The 26,603-nt window shown below is 49.3% G+C and overlaps 1 protein-coding gene across 2 annotated transcripts in view; it reads left to right on the forward strand.

Annotated features, from left to right (window-relative positions):
* Window positions 1-5,682: 5,682 nt before the first annotated feature.
* RAD51 (RAD51 recombinase) overlaps window positions 5,683-26,603 on the forward strand; it is a 28,154-nt gene continuing 7,233 nt past the window's right edge. The window contains exons 1-5 of one of the 2 annotated variants that reach the window (XM_077260716.1): window positions 5,683-5,988; window positions 21,425-21,524; window positions 23,143-23,280; window positions 23,486-23,603; window positions 24,059-24,150. In XM_077260716.1, the coding sequence (XP_077116831.1) occupies window positions 21,450-21,524; window positions 23,143-23,280; window positions 23,486-23,603; window positions 24,059-24,150 (423 nt within the window). In that variant the 5' untranslated portion in view covers window positions 5,683-5,988; window positions 21,425-21,449. The other variant, XM_077260715.1, reaches the window with a different exon arrangement.

Here is a 26,603-nt window from a genome sequence, read left to right on the forward strand (position 1 = left end):
GAGGAACCCAATTTGTGTCTAGATTTTGGCGGGCATTCTGTGCTAGGATGGGCATAGATTTGTCTTTTTCGTCTGCTTTTCACCCTCAGACTAATGGCCAGACCGAGCGGACTAATCAGACCCTGGAGACATATCTGAGGTGTTTTGTGTCTGCTGACCAGGATGATTGGGTTGCTTTTTTGCCATTGGCGGAGTTCGCCCTCAATAATCGGGCCAGCTCTGCCACTTTGGTGTCCCCGTTTTTCTGTAATTCGGGGTTCCACCCTCGATTTTCCTCCGGTCAGATGGAATCCTCGGATTGTCCTGGAGTGGATGCGGTGGTGGAGAGATTGCATCATATCTGGGGGCAGGTGATGGACAATTTAAAGTTGTCCCAGGAGAAGACTCAGCTTTTTGCCAACCGTCACCGTCGTGTTGGTCCTCGGCTTTGTGTTGGAGATTTGGTGTGGTTGTCTTCTCGTTTTGTCCCTATGAGGGTCTCATCTCCTAAGTTTAAGCCTCGGTTCATCGGTCCGTATAAAATATTGGAGATTCTTAACCCTGTTTCCTTCCGTTTGGACCTCCCTGCATCCTTTTCTATTCATAACGTTTTTCATCGGTCGTTATTGCGCAGGTATGAGGCACCGGTTGTGCCTTCCGTTGAGCCTCCTGCTCCGGTGTTGGTTGAGGGTGAGTTGGAGTACGTTGTGGAAAAAATCCTAGACTCCCGTGTTTCCAGACGGAGACTCCAGTATCTGGTCAAGTGGAAGGGATACGGCCAGGAGGATAATTCTTGGGTCACTGCATCTGATGTTCATGCCTCTGATCTGGTTCGTGCCTTTCATAGGGCCCATCCTGATCGCCCTGGTGGTTCTGGTGAGGGTTCGGTGCCCCCTCCTTGAGGGGGGGGTACTGTTGTGAATTTGGATTCTGGGCTCCCCCGGTGGCTACTGGTGGAATTGAACTTGTGACATCATCTTCCCTGTTCACCTGTTCTGATTAGATCTGGGTGTCGCTATATAACCTGGCTTCTCTGTTAGATGCTTGCCGGTCAACAATGTTATCAGAAGCCTCTCTGTGCTTGTTCCTGCTCCCAGACATCTACTAGATAAGTTGGACATTCGTCCATGTTTTGTTTTTGTATTTTGGTTCCAGTTCACAGCTGCAGTTTCGTTACTGTGTCTGGAAAGCTCTTGTTGATCAGGAATTGCCACTCTGGTATTATGAGTTAATGCCAGAGTCCTAAAGTAATTTCTGGATGTGTTTTGTTAGGGTTTTCTACTGACCATGAAAGTATGCTTTCTGTCTTCTGCTATCTAGAAAGCGGACCTCAAATTTGCTAAAACTATTTTCCTGCTGCGTTTGTTGTTTCATCTCATATCACCGCCAATATATGTGGGGGGCCTCTGTCTCCTTTTTTTGGGCATTTCTCTAGAGGTGAGTCAGGTCTTATATTTCCCTCTGCTAGCATTATTTAGTTCTCCGGCCGGCGCTGGGCATATAGGGATAAAAAGTAGGACATGCTACCTGGCTACTTCTAGATGATGCGGTAGGTTTAGTTCATGGTCAGTACAGTTACATCTTCCAAGAGCTTGTTCCTATTGAGGCTTATGCTAGTTCTCTGGCCATGGAGATCATGACAGGAGCTGTCACACAGACCGCTCTCCAGCGACCAACGATGCCAAAGGCCCCGGGTAACCAGGGTAAACATCGGGTTACTAAGCGCAGGGCCGCGCTTAGTAACCCGATGTTTACCCTGGTTACCGTCATAAATGTAAAAAAAAACTAACAGTACATACTCTCATTCCGGTGTCCGTCAGGTCCCTTGCCGTCTGCTTCCCGCACTGACTGACTCCCGGCCGTAAAGTGAAAGCTCAGCACAGCGGTGACGTCACCGCTGTGATCTCCTTTCACTTTACGGCCGGCAATCAGTCAGTGCGGGAAGCAGACGGCAAGGGACCTGACGGACACCGGAATGAGAGTATGTATTGTTTGGTTTTTTTTACATTTACGACGGTAACCAGGGTAAACATCGGGTTACTAAGCGCGGCCCTGCACTTAGTAACCGATGTTTACCCTGGTTACAGGCGAACGCATCGCTGGATCGCTGTCACACACACCGATCCAACGATGACAGCGGGAGATCCAGCGACGAAAGAAAGTTCCAAACGATCTGCTACGACGTACGATTCTCAGCAGGGTCCCTGATCGCTGCTGCGTGTCAGACACAGAGATATCGTATGGATATCGCTGGAACGTCACGGATCGTACCGTCGTAGCGATCAAAGTGCCACTGTGAGACGGTACCCTAAGTCCGCAGTCACGAGCCAAGGGGCGTACATAGAAGTCATGGGGCCCCACAGCAGACATCCTGACTAGGACCCCTGCCTGGCCTGCTGCTAGTGGCCCTACCCCACAGGACTGGACCCCACAGGACTGGCTGCAGCCCATTCTCCCCATTGTTCCCCATGGGCTGGCACTGCAGACCCCAGAGCGGCCATCGCAGACCTCCTGTCCTCTCTGTTTCTTACAGGGCCGACAGAGTAAAGTTATATGGGGAAAAGCTGTTACATGATAACATTCCGGCAAAAAGTCCCTGACAGAGAGAACAGGCTGCAGATTGCGGGAAATGGGGACTTTTTCCCGCACCGAGTTCTACACTGATCACCACCGCTGATCTGATCTGCAGGGCCGGCTCTCGGGTCACTTTACTGCACGACGATAACCCCCCGGCTCTGCAGCGTGAGTGAACCGAATCTTTTTTTTTTTCCTTCCTTGTCTGGCGCCTGCAGCCTATCAGATTCAGCCAGTGAGTGTGACTGTGACTCATGTGGGAGGAGCAGACAGCAGAGAGGGAGATGTGGAGTGACTCTGTGGAGTGTGAATAAATGCCGGTGAGTCCAGTGATGTGATCACAAAATCAGTCCCCAGGAAGGCACAGCCGCTGCGGTTGAAGTGTCGCTGTATTGTTCCCCTCAGCACCCGGGCATTCCCCTCACACAGGCACCGCAGCTGTGCAGCCCGTAGCCTCCCGTCAGGCCAGGCTTGTGCTGGAGAGGTGGCCATGCTGTTAGTATCAGCTCCCTCTAATAATGGCTGCAGTTCTGTGCCATCTCCAATTATCTGACACTCTGCAGCTCTTCTTGTCTTTACACTTTTGCAACCTTTTTAATGCACCCAAAATATCTGCAAATCATGGTGATTAACCCCTTCATGTTGCAGCTATTGTTCTTTTTCTGCCACACCTTTCAGGAGCCTTTGTAAGGGCTTGGGGTTTTGTTTTTCTTTTTTTTGCAGGACAAGTTTTAGTTCTGAATGAGCCCATTTTACCATATAATGTCCTGAAAAACCAGGAAAAAAAAAAGTTCACAGTGAGGTAAAATGAAGGTGAGGAAGCAATTCCACCGTATAGTTTGGGGGATTTGTTTTGCGTAGTTCAGAGTGCACGGTTTCATTTGAGGTGGTCTCACACGTGGCATCACAGGAGGCTGGGGCTGCACTCGCTTCTCTGCAGTGTCTCGCCACATTGATCACCTACAGTAAGGGTACCGTCTCACAGTGGCACTTTTGTCGCTACGACAGTACGATCCGTGACGTTCCAGCGATATCCATACGATATCGCTGTGTCTGACACGCAGCGGCGATCATGGACCCCGCTGAGAATCGTACGTCTTAGCAGATCGTTTGAAACTTTCTTTCATCGCTGGATCTCCCGCTGTCATCGCTGGATCAGCATGTGTGACAACGATCCAGCGATGTGTTCGCTTGTAACCAGGGTAAACATCGGGTTACTAAGCGCAGGGCCGCGCTTAGTAACCCGATGTTTACCCTGGTTACCATTGTAAATGTAAAAAAAAAACAAAACACTATATACTCACCTTCTGATGTCTGTCACGTCCCCCGTCGTCTGCTTCCCGCACTGACTGTGAGTGCCGGCCGTAAAGTAAAAGCAGAGCACAGCGGTGATGTCACCGCTGTGCTGTGCTTTACGGCCGGCACTGACACAGTCAGTGCGGGAAGCCGCCGGTGGGGGACGTGACAGACATCAGAATGTGAGTATGTAGTATTTCTTTTTGTTTTTTACATTTACTCTGGTAACCAGGGTAAACATCGGGTTACTAACCGCAGCCCTGCGCTTAGTAAACCGATGTTTACCCTGGTTACCCGGGGACTTCGGCATCGTTGGTCGCTGGAGAGCTGTCTGTGTGTCTCTTTAAACTTGTTCTATCTGTAACGCTACCTCAATCATATTTACTGTAACTTAACTGTTAATAAAGTTGGTATGTAACTGGGGTTGCAGTGCCATATTCTGTTTGACTTGCTGGGATTTGTAGTGCTGTGCACCACCAGCAGGAGAAGTTGATACCATGGTATAGTAGCATTTATACATTTCTGTTCCACATTGTGTTGAAATAAACTGAGTTTATTATTCCGTATGCTTTGCACAGCGTGTGTGTGTGTGTACAGTGTATACATTGCGTATGTACACAGTGTATGTGTGTGTAGTGTGTGTACAGTGTGCGTATACAGTGTGCGTATACAGTGTGCGTGTAAGGCTACTTTCACACTAGCGTTGTTTGGTGTACGTCGCAATGCATTGTTTTGGAGAAAAAAACGCATCCTGCAGAATTATCTGCATGATGCGTTTTTTCTCCATAGACTTTCATTAGCGACGCATTGCGATGTGTTTTGGTGGACCGTCGGCACAAAAAAAGTTCCATGTAACTTTTTTTGTGCGTCACGTCCGCCATTTTTGACTGCGCCCCCTCCTCCCCGGACCTTACAGTGGGGCAGCGGATGCATTGAAAAACTGCATCCGCTGCCCACGTTGTTCATTTCTTTCACAACGTGCGTCGGTACATTGGGCTGACGCATGGCGACGGCCCCATACCGACACTAGTGTGAAAGTAGCCTTAGCACAGTGCTTGCAGCATGCCTTTATTTTTATGAATTACAATCTTATACAGCACCAACATATAGCACAGCACTTACTAATTCAGAAAGGACGTGTACAAAAAACGGCCCATATTACACAGTAATACAGGTAAGGCTGGGTTCACATTACGTTAGTGGTGTCCGTTAGACGGACTACGTTACACAGCGGCATAACGCGGTGTAACGCAGTCCGTTACGGACGCCATTGACTCCAATGTCGGACGCATCAGTAGCGCACACCCACAATGGGCGTGCGCTAGGGATGTGCCATCATTGCGTGACGGACCCTGAGACGCGGGCTGCAGCGTTTCCGGGTCCGTCACTGCTAGCGCAGATAGAGCCAGAAGATGCCCTATCTGCGCTAGCGCAATGTAAATGTCGGCACTTGCGTTAACAGCAGCCCGTTAGCGTATGTGCTGAGCGGGCTGCTGCTAACGCAGTGTGAACCCAGCCTTAGGACTACAACCGAGTAGCGCGGGCTCCGTTCACAAGAGCCAACAATCTGCAGAAACAGCAATGCTAAAAAACAGTCTTTACTGCTTCACTAGATACTTATACAGGTGTATCATGAGGCTGTCACTTTACAGGCAAAGACTGGGAACGATGACAGTGTAAAATCTAGTTTTATTTAAAAAAAGAGCCGGTTCACGAGCCGAAAGAGCCGGATCACCAAAAAGAGCCGGACTGCCCATCACTAAACCATGTATAAATTACTGAACACAAGAGTGCAGGCAGCGCCGCTTATATAAGGCCAACTAGTGATCACGTGGTGCACTCATAGACACGTGATCATGGAGCAGTTTATGCCGGAGCGGGGGTGGATGTAACCGTTATTATGGTGATGTTATATAGAATATACCATAGTGATCCCCCTCGTATACCGTGTATGTAACTACTGCTGAGGAGGATCCGTCCCGGGTGTGGTAACAGCCCAGGAATCTAGTGTCTGTACAACTGGTGGTGGAACAGTCCGGGCACTAGGACGTGTTCCGGGACACGTGACGTGTACGTAGACTTTGGCGGGACATTTGGAGTTCCCCGGCTCCGGTCTCAGAAGAAGTGAGAGTGGATCAGGTGAGTGTCACAGTCCGCGATATGAGGGAGGTGCGGTGGGAAGCCCGGAGAGAAGGGCCGCAGTGTCCTCAGTACGGGAACATGGCTGCTGTAACGGGCATTACATAATGCAGGCGGACGGAGTGTCCTCTGCGGTGAGGTAATGTACAGCTCCGACACTGGCGACCCCACCGTGAGCTGGCCTGTATTGTGTGTATAGACCACCAGGGTGTGTGTGCCCCGGGGCGAGCGTCCCCCTCTGTGCCCCGTACACACCGGACAGCCGGGGGCGAGCGTCCCCCTCTGTGCCCCGTACACACCGGACAGCCGGGGGCGAGCGTCCCCCTCTGTGCCCCGTACACACCGGACAGCCGGGGGCGAGCGTCCCCGTCTGTGCCCCGTACACACCAGACAGCCGGGGGCGAGCGTCCCCCTCTGTGCCCCGTACACACCGGACAGCCGGGGGCGAGCGTCCCCCTCTGTGCCCCGTACACACCGGACAGCCGGGGGCGAGCGTCCCCCTCTGTGCCCCGTACACACCGGACAGCCGGGGGCGAGCGTCCCCGTCTGTGCCCCGTACACACCAGACAGCCGGGGGCGAGCGTCCCCCTCTGTGCCCCGTACACACCGGACAGCCGGGGGCGAGCGTCCCCCTCTGTGCCCCGTACACACCGGACAGCCGGGGGCGAGCGTCCCCCTCTGTGCCCCGTACACACCGGACAGCCGGGGGCGAGCGTCCCCCTCTGTGCCCCGTACACACCGGACAGCCGGGGGCGAGCGTCCCCCTCTGTGCCCCGTACACACCGGACAGCCGGGGGCGAGCGTCCCCCTCTGTGCCCCGTACACACCGGACAGCCGGGGGCGAGCGTCCCCCTCTGTGCCCCGTACACACCGGACAGCCGGGGGCGAGCGTCCCCCTCTGTGCCCCGTACACACCGGACAGCCGGGGGCGAGCGTCCCCCTCTGTGCCCCGTACACACCGGACAGCCGGGGGCGAGCGTCCCCCTCTGTGCCCCGTACACACCGGACAGCCGGGGGCGAGCGTCCCCCTCTGTGCCCCGTACACACCGGACAGCCGGGGGCGAGCGTCCCCCTCTGTGCCCCGTACACACCGGACAGCCGGGGGCGAGCGTCCCCCTCTGTGCCCCGTACACACCGGACAGCCGGGGGCGAGCGTCCCCCTCTGTGCCCCGTACACACCGGACAGCCGGGGGCGAGCGTCCCCCTCTGTGCCCCGTACACACCGGACAGCCGGGGGCGAGCGTCCCCCTCTGTGCCCCGTACACACCGGACAGCCGGGGGCGAGCGTCCCCCTCTGTGCCCCGTACACACCGGACAGCCGGGGGCGAGCGTCCCCCCTCTTCTCTCCAGAACTAAGGGATTACTGATTTCTAGTGTAGTTTGTTGCCTAGGTTACCGGCCACCTGTGCTGTGACTGTTATCTAGGCACACTCAGGCTCTGTGCTTTCCTGCTGGATTTCGCCGCCCTCAGTCTCCCTGAACTTCTCCCATGCTACAGAGGTGTAGCAGAGCGACCAGAATGCTGTCTGGGTGGACTTTTAGCACAGTTTTTGGCTGAGCAGAAAGCCAGGAGCGGAGCTCTACTGAACACACAACCACAGTCTGTCCCTGTAAACTGTTATTCCCATCTTCATAAATGATCACCTTTCCATAGGAATGGGGATAACTGCCTGATCAGTGGGGGTCTAACAGCTGGGACCCTCATCGATCCCAAGAACGTGCCTCTGCACAACCCAATGTGACTCGCTGGATGACCACCAGCTCTTCAAACAGCAGAGTACAGCTCTCCCCTGCCCGCCATCCCATAAATAACAAATGAAGCGGAGATGGTTGTGTCTGGCCACAAGGAGGGGGGCTGTGCAGAATCTCAGCATCAGTGGGGGTCCCAGCAGTCATACCTCCACTCTGACAGTGGCCTTAAAGGCTGCCATAATACTGATTTTTCCAATTAAAGGATTCATATGCAGGTTAATATGATTACGTTGCTGCCCGGCCCCCTAACTGAACTCACGGCTACCTGGACAAAATGACGTTTCTTTCTCCTACGCCTCATTGGGGGACACAGCACCATGGGTGTTATGCTGCTGCCACTAGGAGGACACAAAGTAAACACAGAAAGAATAGCTCCTCCCTTGCAGTATACCCCCTTCTGCTGGCTCTCAGTGAACCAGATCTTGCTTAGTGTCTGTAGGAGGCACTTGGGTCTGCTTTCAGACCCCACCGTTTTTATTTTAGCTTTTTACTTTTTATTCTATTTTTCCTTAACGGAGCGAATGGGGGCGACGGATCCTTTCTAGGTTCCGATCTCCCCCGAACCATCAACAAGCAAGTACGTGGAGTGTCCCTCCCGTATCCTTTCCTGCAACGTTGGATGCCAGCCCTGAGCTCACTTTACGGGCGACGGTTCCTTTGCGTTCCGATCTCCCCCCTCCATAGCAGGCGACCACATGGAGTAGCCCTCCATCTACCTCTCCTGGAGCCAGGTGCATAGCCGGACATGATATATATGGCGTCCGTGCAGCCCCCCTCTGCATCACCACTGATATAGCGGATGACGCATGGCGGCAGAAGCTCTCCACCCCCTCCCTCACTATGGCGATGGTGGATCGAGCACTGAGTACGTGCAACCACAACCCCCATACGGATAGAAGCAAGGTGAGACAACAGACAGGAAATGTGTATATAAAAAAAACGCCTTTATTGATTACATTTGGCAAGCAAACATATATTTAAAATACATATATATAAAAAGTACACAGAGGGACCGAAATAGTATTTACTTATACAAAAAAATATATATATAAATGATATATGAAAAAGTTATATGGCTGACCTAACCCGTAATGCCTATAAGATAGAGGATGTGACTCCTACCCCATATATAAATCTGAAAGATATATATATATATATATATATATATAGCAACCGATGCAAGAAAAATTAGAACAACATAAAAAAAGGGATGTATATAAGCACCACTATTTTAATAGTGCCTCTAGTGATTCACTAATGTGAATACTCCGCCACATAGACCAAAAGTGCAAAGTACAAGGGAAAATAATTAAAATCAATATATCGTGCAAATACTAGTGTATATTCCACATTGCAAACCCATGTGCAAATATATAAAAAATATATTTAAAATATAAAATCCATGTGCAAAGCAACCTAAAAAGTGAAAAAATGAGCACAAAAAAGATCCTCATATAAGAAAGTGCGAAAGTGCAATATTGCCACGGGGTGAGAACAAGTTGCACGGTATACTGCTATATAAGGTTTATATGGTAAAAATATATTAAAAACTATTACTGACCCAGTATTGGGCCAAACACATTACTAAGAGGTCACTATGGATCGTATAAGGCAAAAAAAATGCCGCCGCGGTCCAAACAATCACTCTGTGATAGCAATAGGGGGAGCACACTATACCTCAAATACTGGCTCAAATCAGCGAGGTCAGCCCGGTCCTCATGTGAACGCGCCCCGACGCGCGTTTCGGATAGTGATCCTTCGTCAGGGGGATGAAGGATCACTATCCGAAACGCGCGTCGGGGCGCGTTCACATGAGGACCGGGCTGACCTCGCTGATTTGAGCCAGTATTTGAGGTATAGTGTGCTCCCCCTATTGCTATCACAGAGTGATTGTTTGGACCGCGGCGGCATTTTTTTGCCTTATACGATCCATAGTGACCTCTTAGTAATGTGTTTGGCCCAATACTGGGTCAGTAATAGTTTTTAATATATTTTTACCATATAAACCTTATATAGCAGTATACCGTGCAACTTGTTCTCACCCCGTGGCAATATTGCACTTTCGCACTTTCTTATATGAGGATCTTTTTTCTCTTCGCCACGACAGCACCCACTGAGAGAGGGGATCCGCCCCTAGGAACAGGAAACCCTACGGAGAGATAAAAGGGGCGGTCCCCCTCGCTCCCACAGTTTGGTTTCCTGTTCCTACGGGAATCCACGGAGAAGAGGATGCCTAGCCTGGATGCCGCTTGCGCAGTTTACCTGTGAGGACGGCAAGGGCTCCAGGGCTGGATGCAGCGTCGGGGGTCCTCTTCTCAGTTCCCCCCTCTGCTGGCAGACGCCATGAGGCCACAACTGCAGGGGTTCCTGGCTCATGGGAATCCATCCGGGCAGTCTGCGGGACCTAGCGCCGAGGAGAGGTAAGCGCTGCGCTTTGGCGAGCGCTCATGCGGCGTGGAGCTCCACAATTTACCCGGGAGTCCTGAATTGAAACTCCGGGCGGAGGAGGAGGTGGACGGCACCCGCGCTGATGCCGGTGACAGCGCGAGTGCACACAGTATGGCCGCGACCCGGAAGTGGTTAGCACTTCCGGGTTCAACCGGAAGAAGATGGCGGCCCCCATGTAAAAAGACGCCGGCACAAGCGCCCGGTGTCCACAATGGATTCGTCACAGACCCCTGCGATGCTCTCCATAGAAGACACCGCGGCTACCCCACGTACACGGGGCAGCAGCAGTCGCTCCAAACAGAGCGGATCCTCCAGGAAGAAATCCGGTTCTCCACCTAAATCTCCTCGTCAATCGGTACCGTAAAAGCTTCACTGGGGTAAGTGTGCTTCTACCCTCATAAGCTGACTGGTGTTCCCTTTCCCTTTATACACTTAGGGAAAGAAAACAGAGAAAACGAAGCACAAACAGTGTGCATTATGTCTCCAGCCTCTCCCGGATAGTTATAAAAAGAGATTGTGCAAATCATGTATTGCTTCTACCTTGCGGGAGGAAGCCTCAGTTAAATCTGAGGACATCAGGCTCATGATAAGGCAAGAGTTACAAGCCTTGCGAGGTTCTGATAAAGAGCCACATACTAGAAGTAAAAAAGGATATGAATCCCCTATATCTGACCCATCTTCGGATAGGGAGAAAGCGGACTCTGACATCTCCTGCGAATATGTTTCCTCGGACGAGGAACAGGATACATGCTTTCCCACGGATAGTATTGACAACCTTGTCAGGTCCGTGTGTAATACGATGGGTATCGAAGATTCTAAAATTCCCAGAACACAGCAGGACATTATGTTCGCTGGCTTATCGGAAAAGAAAAGGCCTTCTTTTCCGGTGATAGCAGCAATAAAATCTTTAGTTAAAAAAGAATGGGAAAGCCAGGGCCAAAGGGGGTTACCTCCATCCTCAAAGAGACGGTATCCCTTCAATGATGAAGAGTTCTCGACATGGTCAAAAGCGCCAAAAGTGGACGCTGCGGTAGCATCTACATCTAAAAAATCTTTGCTACCTGTGGAGGATTCAGGCTCATTACAGGACCCGTTAGACCGTAAAGCCGACTCACTACTAAAAAGAGCCTGGGAGTCGTGTACGGGAGCCTTCAGACCATCTATCTCTGCTACATGCACCGCTAGGTCCATGTTGGTCTGGCTGAGTGACTTAGAGGAAGGCCTTAAAAGTGGTCTTTCCAGAGACAAACTGCTGTCTTCTATACCCTTAATTAGAGGGGCTACAGCTTTTTTGGCGGATTCATCGGCCGATTCTATACGTTTGGCAGCCAAATCAGCAGGTCTCACAAACGCGGCACGCAGAGCCCTATGGCTTAAGGGCTGGAAAGGCGATCCACAGACAAAGTCTAAGTTATGTGGCCTCCCATGTCAGGGTGAGTACCTGTTTGGTACCAAACTGGACGAGATTCTAACTAAAGCGGGGGAAAGAAAGAAGGGCTTCCCTAATAATAATTACCTTCCATTCTATAGGAAAGCGTTCCGGAAGCCCATATTTAATAAAAGAAAAGATTTTAAAAACCAAGATCGCTGGACCCCTAGAGACGCAAAACAAAGAGGTGCATTCTTTGGGAAGCGCCCTTTTAAATCTGAAGACAAGCCCCGTTAGAGCAAATCTACCTGTGGGAGGTAGATTATCCTCTTTTTCAGACCAATGGAGGAAAATAACTTCGAACAATTGGGCAAATAATCTCGTCACATCTGGCTTAAAATTAAAATTTGCCCGAGTCCCTTCGGACTCATTTCTATTGACTTCCTTAAAGTCACAGTCTCAACAGGAGGCATTACAGCAAGAAGTAATGAATCTGCTATCCAAAGGAGTTTTGGTGGAGGTTCCATTTCTTCAGGAAGGGAAAGGGTTCTATTCCCCGCTGTTTCTAATCACAAAACCTGATGGATCATTCAGAACCATCATAAATCTTAAAAAACTGAACACCTTCCTAGAAAATCAAACTTTTAAAATGGAATCCATTCGATCCACCGTAAAACTCCTGTTTCCCTATTGCTTTATGGCGGTTCTGGACTTAAAAGATGCGTATTACCATCTACCAATCTTTAAAGAGCATCAACAATTTCTCCGCGTAGCGGTTATATTAAATGGATGTATACGGCACTTTCAGTACACAGCAATGCCCTTTGGACTATCAATTGCTCCAAGGGTATTTACTAAACTAATGTCAGAGGTTATGTCTTATCTAAGATTAAAAGACACACTCATAATCCCGTACTTAGACGACCTGCTAGTAGTGGGAAAATCCACCTCGCAATGTCAGCAAAGACTATGTCATATGATCTCATCCTTACAGAACTTAGGATGGATAATAAATTGGGAAAAATCTAGACTGATCCCGACAACCCGGCAGGTATTTTTGGGAATTATATTAGATTCTGTAAGTCAAAAGTGTTTCCTCCCAGAATCTAAACAGATAACAATTAGGGATAAAGTTCAGTCCATACTAGATAAACCTATAATTTCCCTCCGGGAAGGCATGTCCTTGCTTGGCTCCTTCACGTCATGTATCCCAGCGGTTCCGTGGGCCCAGTTCCACTCGAGGTGCTTACAGTATACAATTTTACATGAGGAGATAAAATTACAAGGGCGATTAGACGGTAAGATTTCCCTTTCTAATGATGTAGTCCAATCCCTAACCTGGTGGCTACAGCCAGATCATCTAGTTAGTGGGGTTCCCTGGGAGGTCAAACCCTCAAACATAATTTTTACAGATGCCAGCCCTCATGGTTGGGGGGCACACTTGGGGAACCAGGTTGTCCAGGGGCTGTGGTCGGTTACGGAATTAGACGACTCCTCCAATAAAAAAGAACTAAAAGCCATATATCATGCCCTATGTGAATTCCTCCCACAGCTGCACGGAACACATACCAGGGTGCTCTCAGACAACATGACATCGGTGGCTTACGTCAACCATCAAGGCGGAACGAGATCAGGCACTCTCAGGTCTATAGCCGAAAACATCTTCTGTCCTTATCAGCACTACATATCCGGGGGATAGACAACGCAAAAGCAGACTTTCTCAGTCGTCATACCCTCCATCAGGGGGAGTGGGTGTTAAATCGTCGGATATTCAGTATGATAACTATAAAATGGGGTATACCCGACATAGATCTCTTTGCCACAAGAGACAACAGGCAAGTAAAAACATTCGCCTCAATGTTTCGAACAGACAACCCCGATGTTCTCGACGCCCTCCAGATTCCATGGACATTTCAGAAAGCATATGCCTTTCCCCCAATGATTCTTCTTCCAACAGTCATCAGGAAGATAAGAGAGGACAGAGCGAATGTGATATTGATCGCTCCATTCTGGCCAAAGAGACCATGGTTTTCCCTGCTCAGAGCCATGTCCATCTCGGATCCATGGATTCTCCCAGAGAATCAAGATCTGCTTTTCCAGGGACCCTTCAACCACCCTCATGTGAAGGGTCTACGGTTGACAGCCTGGGATTTGAGAGGCAGCTGTTAAAACTAAGGGGCTTCTCTGATAAAGTAATTGATACCCTATTGCTGAGTAGAAAAAGATCCACTACATCGATCTATGTAAAAGTATGGAAAAAATTTTTAAGCCTCTATCCCTCAGCCCTGTCAAATGAAATTCCAGTCCCTATTATTCTTGAATTTCTCCAAAAAGGACGTGATTTAGGCCTTTCAGTTAACACCTTGAAAGTGCAAGTTTCAGCGCTAGGGGCTTTGTATAGTCACAATGTTGCAGGAGATAGATGGATATCCAGATTCATCTCAGCCTGCCAGAGAGCAGAACCAGTCCATATTCCCAACTCACCTCCTTGGGATGTTAATCTGGTCCTTGAAGCCTTAACAAATCACCCGTTCGAGCCTCTACATTCTGCTCACATTAAACATGTCTCCCTCAAAACAGCTCTTCTTGTTGCCTTAGTATCGGCAAGAAGGGTAAGTGACATACAGGCGCTATCAGTAGATCCTCCATTTATGTCAATATTGCCAGATAGGATTGTCCTAAAGACAGACCCTTCCTACTTACCTAAAATGAGTACCAAATTCCATAGGTCTCAGGAAATTCTTCTTCCTACCTTCTATAATAATCCTACAAATCAGGAAGAAGAAAAATACCATACTTTAGATGTGAGGAGGGCTGTAATAACCTATCTAGACAGAACTAGCGCCTGGAGGAAGAGCAGGGCTCTCTTTGTTTCCTTCCAGGGTCAGAGGAAAGGAGCTGGTGTTACGAAAGGCACATTATCCCGATGGATTCGGGAGGCGATATACCTGGCCTATTCGTCTAAAGGGGAAGATCCACCTGAGACTATAAAGGCACATTCCACCCGGGCGATAGCATCATCCTGGGCAGAGCGAGCAGAAGTTCCAATAGAACTCATATGTAAGGCCGCAACCTGGTCGTCTCCTACTACCTTCTATAGTCACTACAGATTAGATTTATCTGCCTCCACTGACCTGTGTTTCGGTAGATCGGTTCTTAACACGATAATCCCCCCCCAAATAACTATCTCTGAAAGTCTCTCAGTGGGTGCTGTCGTGGCGAAGAGAAAACACCGGATTACGTACCGGTAATGCTCTTTTATAGAGCCACGACAGCACCCCTTCACTTCCCTCCCTTATATATATTAGTTTGCATATGAGCACAAATAAGGGTGATTGGTTCTTGTAAATATTAGTAGTATAAGATTAAATGATAATATAGAATTGCCTACTAATACTGGTGGGCGGTTCCTCGCAATCTCTGTAACCCAAACTGTGGGAGCGAGGGGGACCGCCCCTTTTATCTCTCCGTAGGGTTTCCTGTTCCTAGGGGCGGATCCCCTCTCTCAGTGGGTGCTGTCGTGGCTCTATAAAAGAGCATTACCGGTACGTAATCCGGTGTTTTGTGCTCATTTTTTCACTTTTTAGGTTGCTTTGCACATGGATTTTATATTTTAAATATATTTTTTATATATTTGCACATGGGTTTGCAATGTGGAATATACACTAGTATTTGCACGATATATTGATTTTAATTATTTTCCCTTGTACTTTGCACTTTTGGTCTATGTGGCGGAGTATTCACATTAGTGAATCACTAGAGGCACTATTAAAATAGTGGTGCTTATATACATCCCTTTTTTTATGTTCTAATTTTTCTTGCATCGGTTGCTATATATATATATATATATATATATATATATATATATATATATATATATATATATATATATATATATATATATATATATATCTATCTTTCAGATTTATATATGGGGTAGGAGTCACATCCTCTATCTTATAGGCATTACGGGTTAGGTCAGCCATATAACTTTTTCATATATCATTTATATATATATTTTTTTGTATAAGTAAATACTATTTCGGTCCCTCTGTGTACTTTTTATATATATGTATTTTAAATATATGTTTGCTTGCCAAATGTAATCAATAAAGGCGTTTTTTTTATATACACATTTCCTGTCTGTTGTCTCACCTTGCTTCTATCCGTATGGGGGTTGTGGTTGCACGTACTCGGTAACCAGTGGGTTTCCACTAATTTTCCACAGCGCACTGATTGTTTCTATAATGAAATGTATGGTTGATATAGATCTTTACCATATTTATTGGATATATAAATGAATATCATTGTGCTCTGTGGATTTGTTTAAACTTGGATCGAGCACTGGCCCACCGCATCTACCGTGAGTACACTCCTGGTCCCCGGGGTATGGGAGGTCCGCACCTTAAGCCTGTGTCTGTGGGTGGTCCGTAGCGCGGCAACCCCACGAAGGAGTGCAGCTAATGTTGGCGCTAATAGCGGTCGCGGCGCTGCAGGCCGCAACCGCAGAGAAGTAAAAAAAAAAAAAAAAAAAATTTCCCTCAATACAGGCCGGAGTTTTGGCCATGCCCACCGGCAGTTAGCCCCGCCCACTTTTCCTGGCGCTTCTCGTTCCCTGTGATGAGCTCCTACTTCCTGATCTCGGCGGCCATCTTGGGACACCCACAGCCCTGATGCTGCAGCACTGCTCCAGCGTTTCCTATCACAGCCCTCAGGACTAGAGTTTTTTCTCTGCCTACACTGCGGACCTCCCTGGGGACTCAAGACACAGGACCTGGGTAAGCTCCAGAAGCATAGGTTAACCCTTCCCCTGCTAGTAAGCGCTTTCCTCCTGGCTTTACTATGTCTCAACCAAAGCCTCACAAAAAGTCTGGGAAAACCCACACTGTATTTTTCGCTGCATGTACCTCATGTAAGGTATCATTACCTCGAGGTCACAATACTGCATTATGCCCAGCTTGTGATCCAATGACGTCTCAGGAACCACCTGTTGCTGATACTGAACCCAGTGAGCCTAGTCCCCCTGAGCGGGCTACCTCCCTTTCCCGGTCTATGGCATCCCTGGCAAAAGCGTTAGACTCGTTCCGAGACACTTCCTCTTACCAGGGCACTAATACGGACGACGCTTCCGATGGTCAGAACCCCTCGTACTCCAGGGGTCGTACCTTGCCAAGGAGTTCACTCTTCCAGGAAAAAGGACTCATGCCATATCCCCAGACCATCACTGGTTTTCGGGTTCTGAGAGCTCCATTTCTCGCTCCCCTTCCATTGGGGCTAGTACAGAACCTGTTTCAGAGGACGATTCTGACACGTCCCTAGATCAGGAATTTCATCACGATCAGGAGACTCTCGACTCTCCAATTGAGTCAGTGAATAAGGTTTTGAAGCTTGAGGAGGAACCTTTAAAGCGGATCATGCCGTGTCCTTTAAGAGGACCAAACGAGCTCACAGAGTGTTCGCCACTCATCCCGAGTTTAAGCAAATTGTTGAATCTCACAGGATCCGTCCAGATAAACGATTCACAGGGCGGAAGCCCATGGAGTCCAAATATCCCTTTGCCCAGGATCTAAGAAAAGATTGGTCACAATCTCCTCCAGTAGATCCTCCGGTATTGCGCCTGGCTACGAAATCTGTTTTATCCTCCTCGGAGGGCGCCTCTATTAAAAATCCAACCTATTGTCAGATCGACAATATGGCGCGTTCAGCTTTTGAAGCCTCAGCGGACGCACTCTTTCCATCTTTTGCCGCTACGTGGGTGGCTAAGGCTATGACCCACTGGGCTGAGGTCTTGTCTTCAGCAGTACTGGATACCAATTTTCCCCCCCGAGATAGCAGACCTCTTTACTCAGATAGCCAGAGCTGGAGATTTTGTAGTGAACGCGTCCCTGGATGCCGCTCACTGCGCTTCTCAAGCAGCAGCCAATGCCATCACCATCCGGAGGTCCTTATGGCTCAGGGACTGGCTTGCGGATTCTACTTTTAAAAAGTCATTGACTTCTCTCCCATATCAGAACGGTCGCCTTTTTACCGAAAAGCTCGACCAGTTAATTTCTGACGCCACTGGAGGGAAGAGTAAATTTCCTCCACAACAGAGACCCTCTCGGCCCTTTCAGAACCCGCAACCACAGGCTCGTTCCCGATTTTTTTTTTTTTTTTTTTTTTTTTTTTTTTTTTTTTTTTTTTCTTCTCGTTACAACTCAAACTGGTCCTCTACTTCCACATCTCCCGGTTCTGGCCGGGCACAACGTGGAGACGGGTTCACAGACCTCTTTTAAGCCTTCCCCTTCATGGAGAGGCAGGCCAAGGTAACCGGGATCCAGAACGGGCAGACCTTCCACACAGTGACTCACTGCGGTATCCGGGGGACACCCTCAAAGTAGGCGGCCGCCTGCTTTCCTTCAGTGCCGCGTGGCTCTCGGTCGTTCACGACGAGTGGGTACGCGATCTGGTGTCCTCCGGATACAAGATAGATCTCTTATCTCGTCCTCCAAACCGTTTTTTCCTGTCTTCTCCTCCCAGGGTTAAAGCATCAGAGTTCTTCAAAGCTATAAGCTCTCTGAGAAAAGACGGAGTTATTATTCCGGTCCCTCAAAACAAAAGGTTTCAAGGTTTTTATTCAAACCTCTTCATTGTTCCAAAGAAGGACGGTACAGTACGGCCCATACTGGACCTAAAGCTGCTGAACAAGTTCGTCAGGGTGCGACGGTTCCGGATGGAATCGCTTCGTTCTGTCATCGCCTCCATGGAAAAAGGCGAGTTCCTGGCGTCTATAGACATCCAGGACGCATACCTCCACATTCCTGTTTTACCTTCTCACCAAAGGTTTCTTCGCTTCGCAGTTCAGGAAGATCACTTCCAATTCGTTGCTCTGCCCTTCGGCCTCGCCACCGCTCCCAGGGTATTCACCAAGGTCATGGCGGTTGCCGTGGCCATACTCCACACCCGAGGAGTGGTGGCGCTCCCGTATTTAGACGATAATCCTCATCAAAGGCCCCTCTTTCCGCTCCTGCAAGGAATCCGTGGCCATCACAATAGATACCTTTTCTCGCCTGGGTTGGAAGATAAACTTCAAAAAATCTTCACCAGTACCGGCTCAGCGAATTTCCTTTCTAGGAATGATACTCGACTCATCCCAGGGGTTGGTTCTTCTTCCCCCGGAAAAGATCTCAGTCTTACAGCGAGAAGCTCATCTCTCTCAGCCTCGCTCTCACTCTCTGCGCTTCAGTATGAGAGTCCTCGGCAGGATGGTAGCAGCTATGGAGGCGGGTTCCATTTGCCCAACTACACCTCCGTCCCCTACAGCATGCCCTCCTGGCTGTTTGGGACAGGAGCCCGTTCTCCCTAGACCGTCGGTTCCTCCTTCCCCAGCGAGTCAGTGTCTCAGGCGGTGGACATTGAAATCCTCCCTGAATCAAGGGAAGTCTTTTCTTCCAGTACACTGGCTGGTTGTGATGACAGACGCCAGTCTTCTAGGCTGGGGAGCGGTGTTCCTTCATCACACTGCTCTGGGCCGCTGGTCCCCCCAGGAATCACGCCTTCCAATCAACATCTTGGAAATCCGGGCGATCAGGCTGGCACTTCTCCAGTTCCATCCCTTTCTAGCAGGTTGCCCAATCAGGATTCAGTCCGACAATGCCACTGCAGTGGCATACATCAACCGCCAAGGGGGAACCCGCAGCAGGGCGGCCATGACAGAGGTAGGCCACATCCTCTTATGGGCTGAGGAAAACCGCTCAATGATCTCTGCGGTTCACATCCCGGGAGTGGACAATTGGGAGGCAGGCTTCCTCAGTCGGCAATGCCTCGACTCCGGGGAGTGGTCTCTCCATCCGGTGATCTTCCACCAGATCTGCTGTCGTTGGGGAACCCCGGACGTGGATCTGATGGCCTCACGGCTGAATTCCAAGGTTCCCGACTTCATGGCTCGGTCCCACGATCCGGCAGCCATCGGGGCAGACGCTCTTGTACTCCCGTGGCATAATTTTCAGCTTCCGTATATATTTCCCCGCTTCCTCTCCTGCCGATAGTCATCAAGAAAATCAGAGTGGAGAGGGTACCGGTAATCCTGATTGCGCCAGATTGGCCGCGCCGGTCATGGTACGCGGAACTAGTTCAACTAGTTGCCGACGTTCCCTGGCGATTACCGAATCGCGCAGATCTGCTATCTCAAGGCCCCTTTTACCACCAGAACTCAGAGGCACTGTGTTTGACGGCATGGCCGTTGAGTCCTGGGTCCTAACTCAGGCAGGTTTCTCTCCAGAAGTCATAGCTACCATGATCAGCGCTAGAAACCCTACGTCTATGCGTATCTATCATCGCACTTGGAAGACTTTCTTTTCATGGTGTAGCGACCGAGGACGTTCTCCTCTACATTTTTCCATCCCTTCCATTCTCGAGTTCTTACAAACGGGTTTGGACTTGGGTCTCGCCCTTAGTTCTCTCAAGGGGCAGATCTCAGCCCTGTCTGTTCTCTTCCAACGCAGGATTGCCAACAGATTACAGGTCAAGACGTTTATTCAGGGAGTCTCCCATCGGGCGCCCCCCTATAGGATGCCGTTGGAACCATGGGATCTTAATCTGGTCCTCGAAGTTTTGCAACAGGCTCCTTTCGAACGTCTACAGGAGGTTTCCCTGTCTCTTCTTTCATGGAAAGTTGCTTTTCTAGTGGCGGTCACCTCTATTAGACGAGTCTCCGAGCTGGCGGCTCTGTCCTCTCAAGTTCTGTTACTGAATCTTCATCAGGATAAGGTGGTTTTGAGGACATCCCCCCCCTCTCCCCCCCCCCCCCCCCCCTTTTTCTACCGAAAGTTGTATCCTCTTCATCTCAATGAGGAGATTGTCTTACCGTCACTCCGTACGGCACCAGACCATCGCATCGAGAAGGCCCTTCACACACTGGATTTAGTGAGAGTTCTTAGGAGATACATTTCGCGGACAGCATCTTTCCGCAGGTCAGATGCCCTATTCGTGCTCCCGGAAGGACCGAGGAAAGGGTTTCCCGCTTCCAAGGCGACAATAGCCAAATGGATCCGTTCGGCTATTCAAGAGTCCTACCGAGTCAGAGGTCTTCCTGTCCCAGCAGGGATTAAGGCTCACTCCACTCGGTCAGTGGGTGCGTCTTGGGCCATCTGGCACCAAGCTTCGACAGCACAAGTTTGTAAGGCTGCGACTTGGTCCAGCCTGCATACCTTTACAAAACATTACCATATTCACTCTCAGGCCTTGGCAGATGCGACCGTCGGCAGACGAATTTTGCAGGCGGCTGTGTCACATCTGTAACTTGTTTGTACAAGCAGCAATTGCAGTTGATTGTTTCCCACCCAGGGACTGCTTTAGGACGTCCCATGGTCCTGTGTCCCCCAATGAGGCGTAGGAGAAAAGGAGATTTTTGTGTACTCAGCGTAAAATCCTTTTCTCCGAGCCAATCATTGGGGACACAGCACCCACCCTGTTAGCCTATTGGCTTTGGTTTTTTGAGTTAACTTGGTTTTGGCATAGTTCCTCCTTGTTAAATATTAAGCTCCTACTGCTTTGTTACCGAACTGGTTCACTGAGAGCCAGCAGGAGGGTGTATACTACAGGGGAAGAGCTATTCTTTCTGTTTACTTAGTGTCCTCCTAGTGGCAGCAGCATAACACCCATGGTCCTGTGTCCCCCAATGATTGGCTCGGAGAAAAGGATTTTACGGTGAGTACACAAAAATCTCCTTTTCTCCCGGCAGCTTTATGTGGGCACTTTGATTGACAGGCTGCTGTGCTGGGGCGTGCTTACAACTGCTGCTCACTGTACCTGCCAGCATCACAACACTGTTAACCTGCAGATTGTTAGTGTTTGGGGGATGACATAATCTTGAATATTCTGCCATAGGTTTCCGTGCCGCTCTTGGCGCACCATGGCTATGCAAGCGCAGTACGAGGCGACTGCAGAAGAAGAATCGCTTGGACCTCAAGCCATATCTCGTCTGGAGGTACGCCTGTCTAACACTTTTTTTTTTTTTTTTCTTCACGTTGCTCTTTGATGTTGTCTAGTCATAAGTCAGCTGAGAAGAGCTCAGAAAAAAGATAAGGTTACAATGTCTCCTGCCAGAATCAGTTCGCTGACAGATTCTCTGATGACTCTGCAACACTGAGGATATAGGAGACTAAAGATACCAAGAACTCGCTCATAACTTGCTCCATATTTGTGTTGTAGATAGTAATAGATCTCATACGCTCAGAGGACAGCCTAAGGATGCGCCACATTTATCACCGCCTAGCCTCAGTTTACACTCTCTGAACGTTAGTTAGGCTTAGTAAATCCTTCCTGTGTAGTGTATTCTACAATAAAAAGGTATAACGTCAGTTTTGTTTAGTTTTTTTTTGTTTGACGTCTTCTAAAAACAAGGATTAAAAGGTCAGTCTGTGCTATATGTTCCAAAGGTAAGAAGGAAAGATTACAATCAGCATGAAAACATCTAGCCCAGACGTGGCTCTGTTAAGGCTGAGTCACACATAACGATATCGTTAACGATATCGTTGCAACGTCACGCTTTTGGTGACGTAGCAACGATCCCGCTAACGATCTCGTTATGTGTGACAGCGACCAACGATTAGGCCCCTGCTGGGAGATCGTTGGTCGTTGGGGAATGATCAGGACCATTTTTTGGTCGCTGATCACCCGCTGTCATCGCTGGATCAGCGTGTGTGACGCCGATCCAGCGATGTGTTCACTTGTAACCAGGGTAAATATCGGGTTACTAAGTGCAGGGCCGCGCTTAGTAACCCGATATTTACCCTGGTTACCATTGTAAAAGTTAAAAAAAAAAAACAGTACATACTCACATTCTGATGTCTGTCACGTCCCCCGGCGTCCACAGGGTTAAAACTGCTTTCGGCAGGAGCGCTGCTAATGCACGCGCTGCTGCCGTGAGCTTCCCTGCACTGACTGCGTCAGCGCCGGCCGTAAAGCAGAGCACAGCGGTGACGTCACCGCTGTTACTGCCGGCGCTGACACATTCAGTGCAGGGAAGCTCTCGGCAGCTGCGCGTGCATTAGCAGCGCTCCTGCCGAAAGCAGTTTTAACCCTGTGGACGCCGGCGGGGACGTGACAGACATCAGAATGTGAGTATGTAGTGTTGTTTTTTTTTTTTTTTTCTTTACTTTTACAATGGTAACCAGGGTAAATATCTTGTTACTAAGCGCGGCCCTGCACTTAGTAACCCGATGTTTACCCTGGTTACAAGGGTGCTGCAGGGGGACTTCGGCATCGTTGAAGACAGTTTCAACTATGCCGAATTAGTTCCCCTGATCGTTGGTCGCTGGAGAGAGCTGTCTGTGTGACAGCTCCCCAGCGACCACACAACGACTTATAATTTACAGGATAGATTATAGTGAATTTATTGGCCTGGCCCATGCACACAAAAATTTAAAATATAAAATTGAGATTTTATTTTTTGCTTAACCTGTAAATTGTACAAAAGCAATGAAATGTTCAAGTTCTGCAGGATTTAAGGTTGTTTTCTTAATGAATTGGCAGATAATAATTATTGCTGGTCTCAGATTAACCGAGATGTTAACTTGTATTTTTACTTATTTTTCTGAATCTAGCAATGTGGGATTAATGCCAATGATGTGAAGAAGCTGGAGGAGGCCGGGTTCCACACAGTGGAGGCAGTGGCCTACGCGCCCAAAAAAGAACTCATCAATATCAAAGGAATAAGTGAAGCCAAAGCTGACAAAATCTTGGTAACTTTAGTGCTTTTGCTCGTAGATTAGTTCATTTCCAGCCGGATATCCATCACTTGATGAGCAGAATATCATACTATTTATCCAAATAAAGTAACCATGATGAGGAAAATTGGATTTTACATTGTGATTAGTGTAATCTCTCATGGGTGGCCGTCATTGAGTGCAAGGACACCTCTAATATAGTCCGATATGTCTCTTCTAGGCAGAGGCTGCAAAACTTGTCCCCATGGGATTTACAACAGCGACAGAGTTCCACCAGAGGCGATCTGAGATCATCCAGATTTCCTCCGGTTCCAAAGAATTGGACAAGTTATTACAAGGTATGGCGCATTTCCTTTTCTTTGCCTTCCATTTACCAGATTACCGTTAAAGGGTTATTCCCTTCTTTATAAATAGTCAGATGGTGCTTTTGCAACTTACTGTTTATACAAATTTGCAGAGATATGAACACTTTTGTTCACAGCTTGTTGTCTTGGAGACCGACCACTGCTGTTGTCTAACTTGTAAACACATTGATGCTGCAGGGCTGGATTAGGAGTCGGCAATCCTAGCCAGCTTCAAAACAATAGAAAAGGGCTTAAAAGTATGTCCTGCTGTCTAGCAGCAGTGGTCAGGCTCCAAGGCAACAAGCTATAAACAAATGTTAATGTCTCTAAAAGAGCTGCAAATTTTAACAAGCACTAAAAGTCAAAATTGCTTGTACTTATTGGGAATAACTTACTCATGTTATTTGGACTAATCAGTCTTTTGTGTTCTGGTATTTGGTTTTCTCTAGGGGGAATTGAAACCGGTTCAATAACTGAGATGTTCGGAGAGTTTCGCACAGGGAAGACCCAGTTATGTCACACCCTAGCCGTCACCTGTCAGGTACGTGTGGAACCTCCTGAATCTCTTTACCTCACCTATATGCTAGTGATCTTGTATCCAGGCCTACTACCAAGTCAGTATGAGTGCTTGCTTTTCCCCCATTATCTATTTCTACTATTTTGGGGTACATACTTTGATCATATTTTTGTTGGTGGTTTGGCAAATAAGAATGGGCAATTCTGGTGTGTTTTCTTTTTACAGCGGTTCCATTTTTGGGTTAATTTCTATACTGTCATTATAGATGGCACTTTTATGGATGCACCATTACTATATGTGTGTGTAACTGTGCGCCCATAAAAGTGGCATGTATAAAGACAATAGAAATGTTATACTGTGTATGTATCACACATGTGAGAACATGGTTATTTTGTACTGTATACTGCAATGCTAAGAAACTATGTTCTCCTATGAAACCAAGCCTGTAGCTGTGCTTCTTAGGGGGTTCAAAGATGGTGGCTACTGGTGCCTCCAGGAGCCCGCTGGCTGGAATGACATTGAACCCGTTTAATGTTTTTAGGATGGTGAACACGTCTTGTTTTTCTCCTACGCCTCATTGGGGGACACAGGACCATGGGTGTTATGCTGCTGCCACTAGGAGGACACTAAGTAAACAGAAAGATTAACACCTCCTCTGCAGTATACACCCCTTCACTGGCTACAATTTCCCAGTTCTTGCTTAGTGTCTGTAGGAGGCACTTGGGTCTTTTTGAGACCACAACTTTTTTTGTTTTAATTTTTATTTTTATACAAGTGAAGGGGGCGACGGACCCTTTTTTATAGGGCCCGCTCTCCCCCGAACCAGCAACAGGCAAGCACGGCGAGTATACCTCCCCGTCCCTCTCCTGCGACGATGGAGCATGCCAATTCTTTTCTGGGGTGACGGTTTGCCATCTTTGGTCCCGATCTCCCTTCCCCCTGCAAGACGGCGAGTACATGGAGCCTGCTCTACTGTACCTCTCCGGGGGCCCGACATACAAGAGGAACGCACCAGTTCCTGAAGAGGATCCGAGAACGGAGGGAGCGCGCAGGGACAGGGGGACCTGCATCGGCAGCCATGGAGGCTGAACCGTGAGTACACAGGAGTTTCTCCTGCGCTCCGGATCACTTGCGGCCGCCGCCGCGCATCGCCACGGCTGGACAGGCCGGAAATTTAGCCCCCGTTTTTTTTTTTTTTTTTTTTTTTTTCAAGTAGGCCGCAGGGGTCCCTATCTTGCGGCAGGAATGGGAGGCTGCGGTGGTTTAGCGTCGCTCCGTTGCGGCCGCTGCGCACGTCGCACAGGCCGGAAATTTAGTCCCTGGTTTTTCAGCCGGAGTGGGCCGCTGTGGCCCCCCTTCTTGCGGCAGAGTCCCTGGGGAGAGGCGCCGGCGGTCGGGAGGCTGCGGCGGTTAGCGTCGCTCTGTTGCGGCCGCCGCCGCACATCGCCGGGCAGGCCAAAAAATGTCCCCGGCTTTTCAGCCGGAGTAGACCGCAGTGGGCAGATCCCTCCCACGGCCTTGACCCCGCCCCCTACATCGGCGCTTCTCGTCTGGGACGAGAGGCGCCCTGCAGATCTCGGGGGCCATATTCTCACTTCCCTGCAAAGTGGACCACGCTGTCCAGGAACCGCCACGGCTGCATTCCTCCCCAGGGACACAGGCACAGGACCATGGGTAAGCTGCTTCAAGAAAGCTTAACCCTTCCCTGCGTATACTGCCCCGCTCTGTCTCTAAGACACTATGTCTCAATCCAAGGAGACAAAAAAGGGTAACAAGAAGCACACAGTGTTTTTCACTGTATGTGCCACTTGCAATACGGCTCTGCCCGAGCTTACAGTAGCCCGCTGTGTGCGGATTGTCTCGGCCTCTGTGCAGCTGCCTCTCGCCGCAGCCGTCAACCCTGTTGAGCCTAGTCCCCCGGAGTGGGCAGCTTCTCTGTCACGATCTGTGGCTTCCCTAGTCAGGGCAATTGACTCCCTCCGGGGCCCCCCTCCAAGTCAAACCGCGGAGGATTCGGACGACGGTACGGACCCGTCCACCAGCAGGGGGCGTACCCAGTCACTTTCTACCCGGGGTTCTAGAAAACGTGTTCACGTTCCATCCCCTGACCATAGACTAGTGGGCCCTTCAGCGACTGCAAGCTCTGCTTCCCGGTCCCCTTCCCCAAACCCAAACGACTCTGAATATGAGTCCGACAATTCCTACGTTCAGGACTTCTCCTCCTCCCAAGAGTCTCTTGACTCTCTCATCGAGGCGGTCAACCAGACCCTGAAGGTGACTGAGGACTCCGTATCTGCACCCGAACACGTGGTGTCTTTTAAAAAGACCAAACGTGTTCAAAAGGTTTTTGTCACTCACCCTGAGTTCAAGGAAGATTGTACAAAAACACAGGGACCGTCCCGATAAACGCTTCATGGGACAAAAGCCCATCGAGGCCAAATATCCCTTCTCTCGGAAACTAATCAAGGACTGGCTAC

This window comes from Ranitomeya variabilis, chromosome 1, assembly GCF_051348905.1.
Source record: "Ranitomeya variabilis isolate aRanVar5 chromosome 1, aRanVar5.hap1, whole genome shotgun sequence".
Lineage (NCBI taxonomy): Eukaryota > Metazoa > Chordata > Amphibia > Anura > Dendrobatidae > Ranitomeya > Ranitomeya variabilis.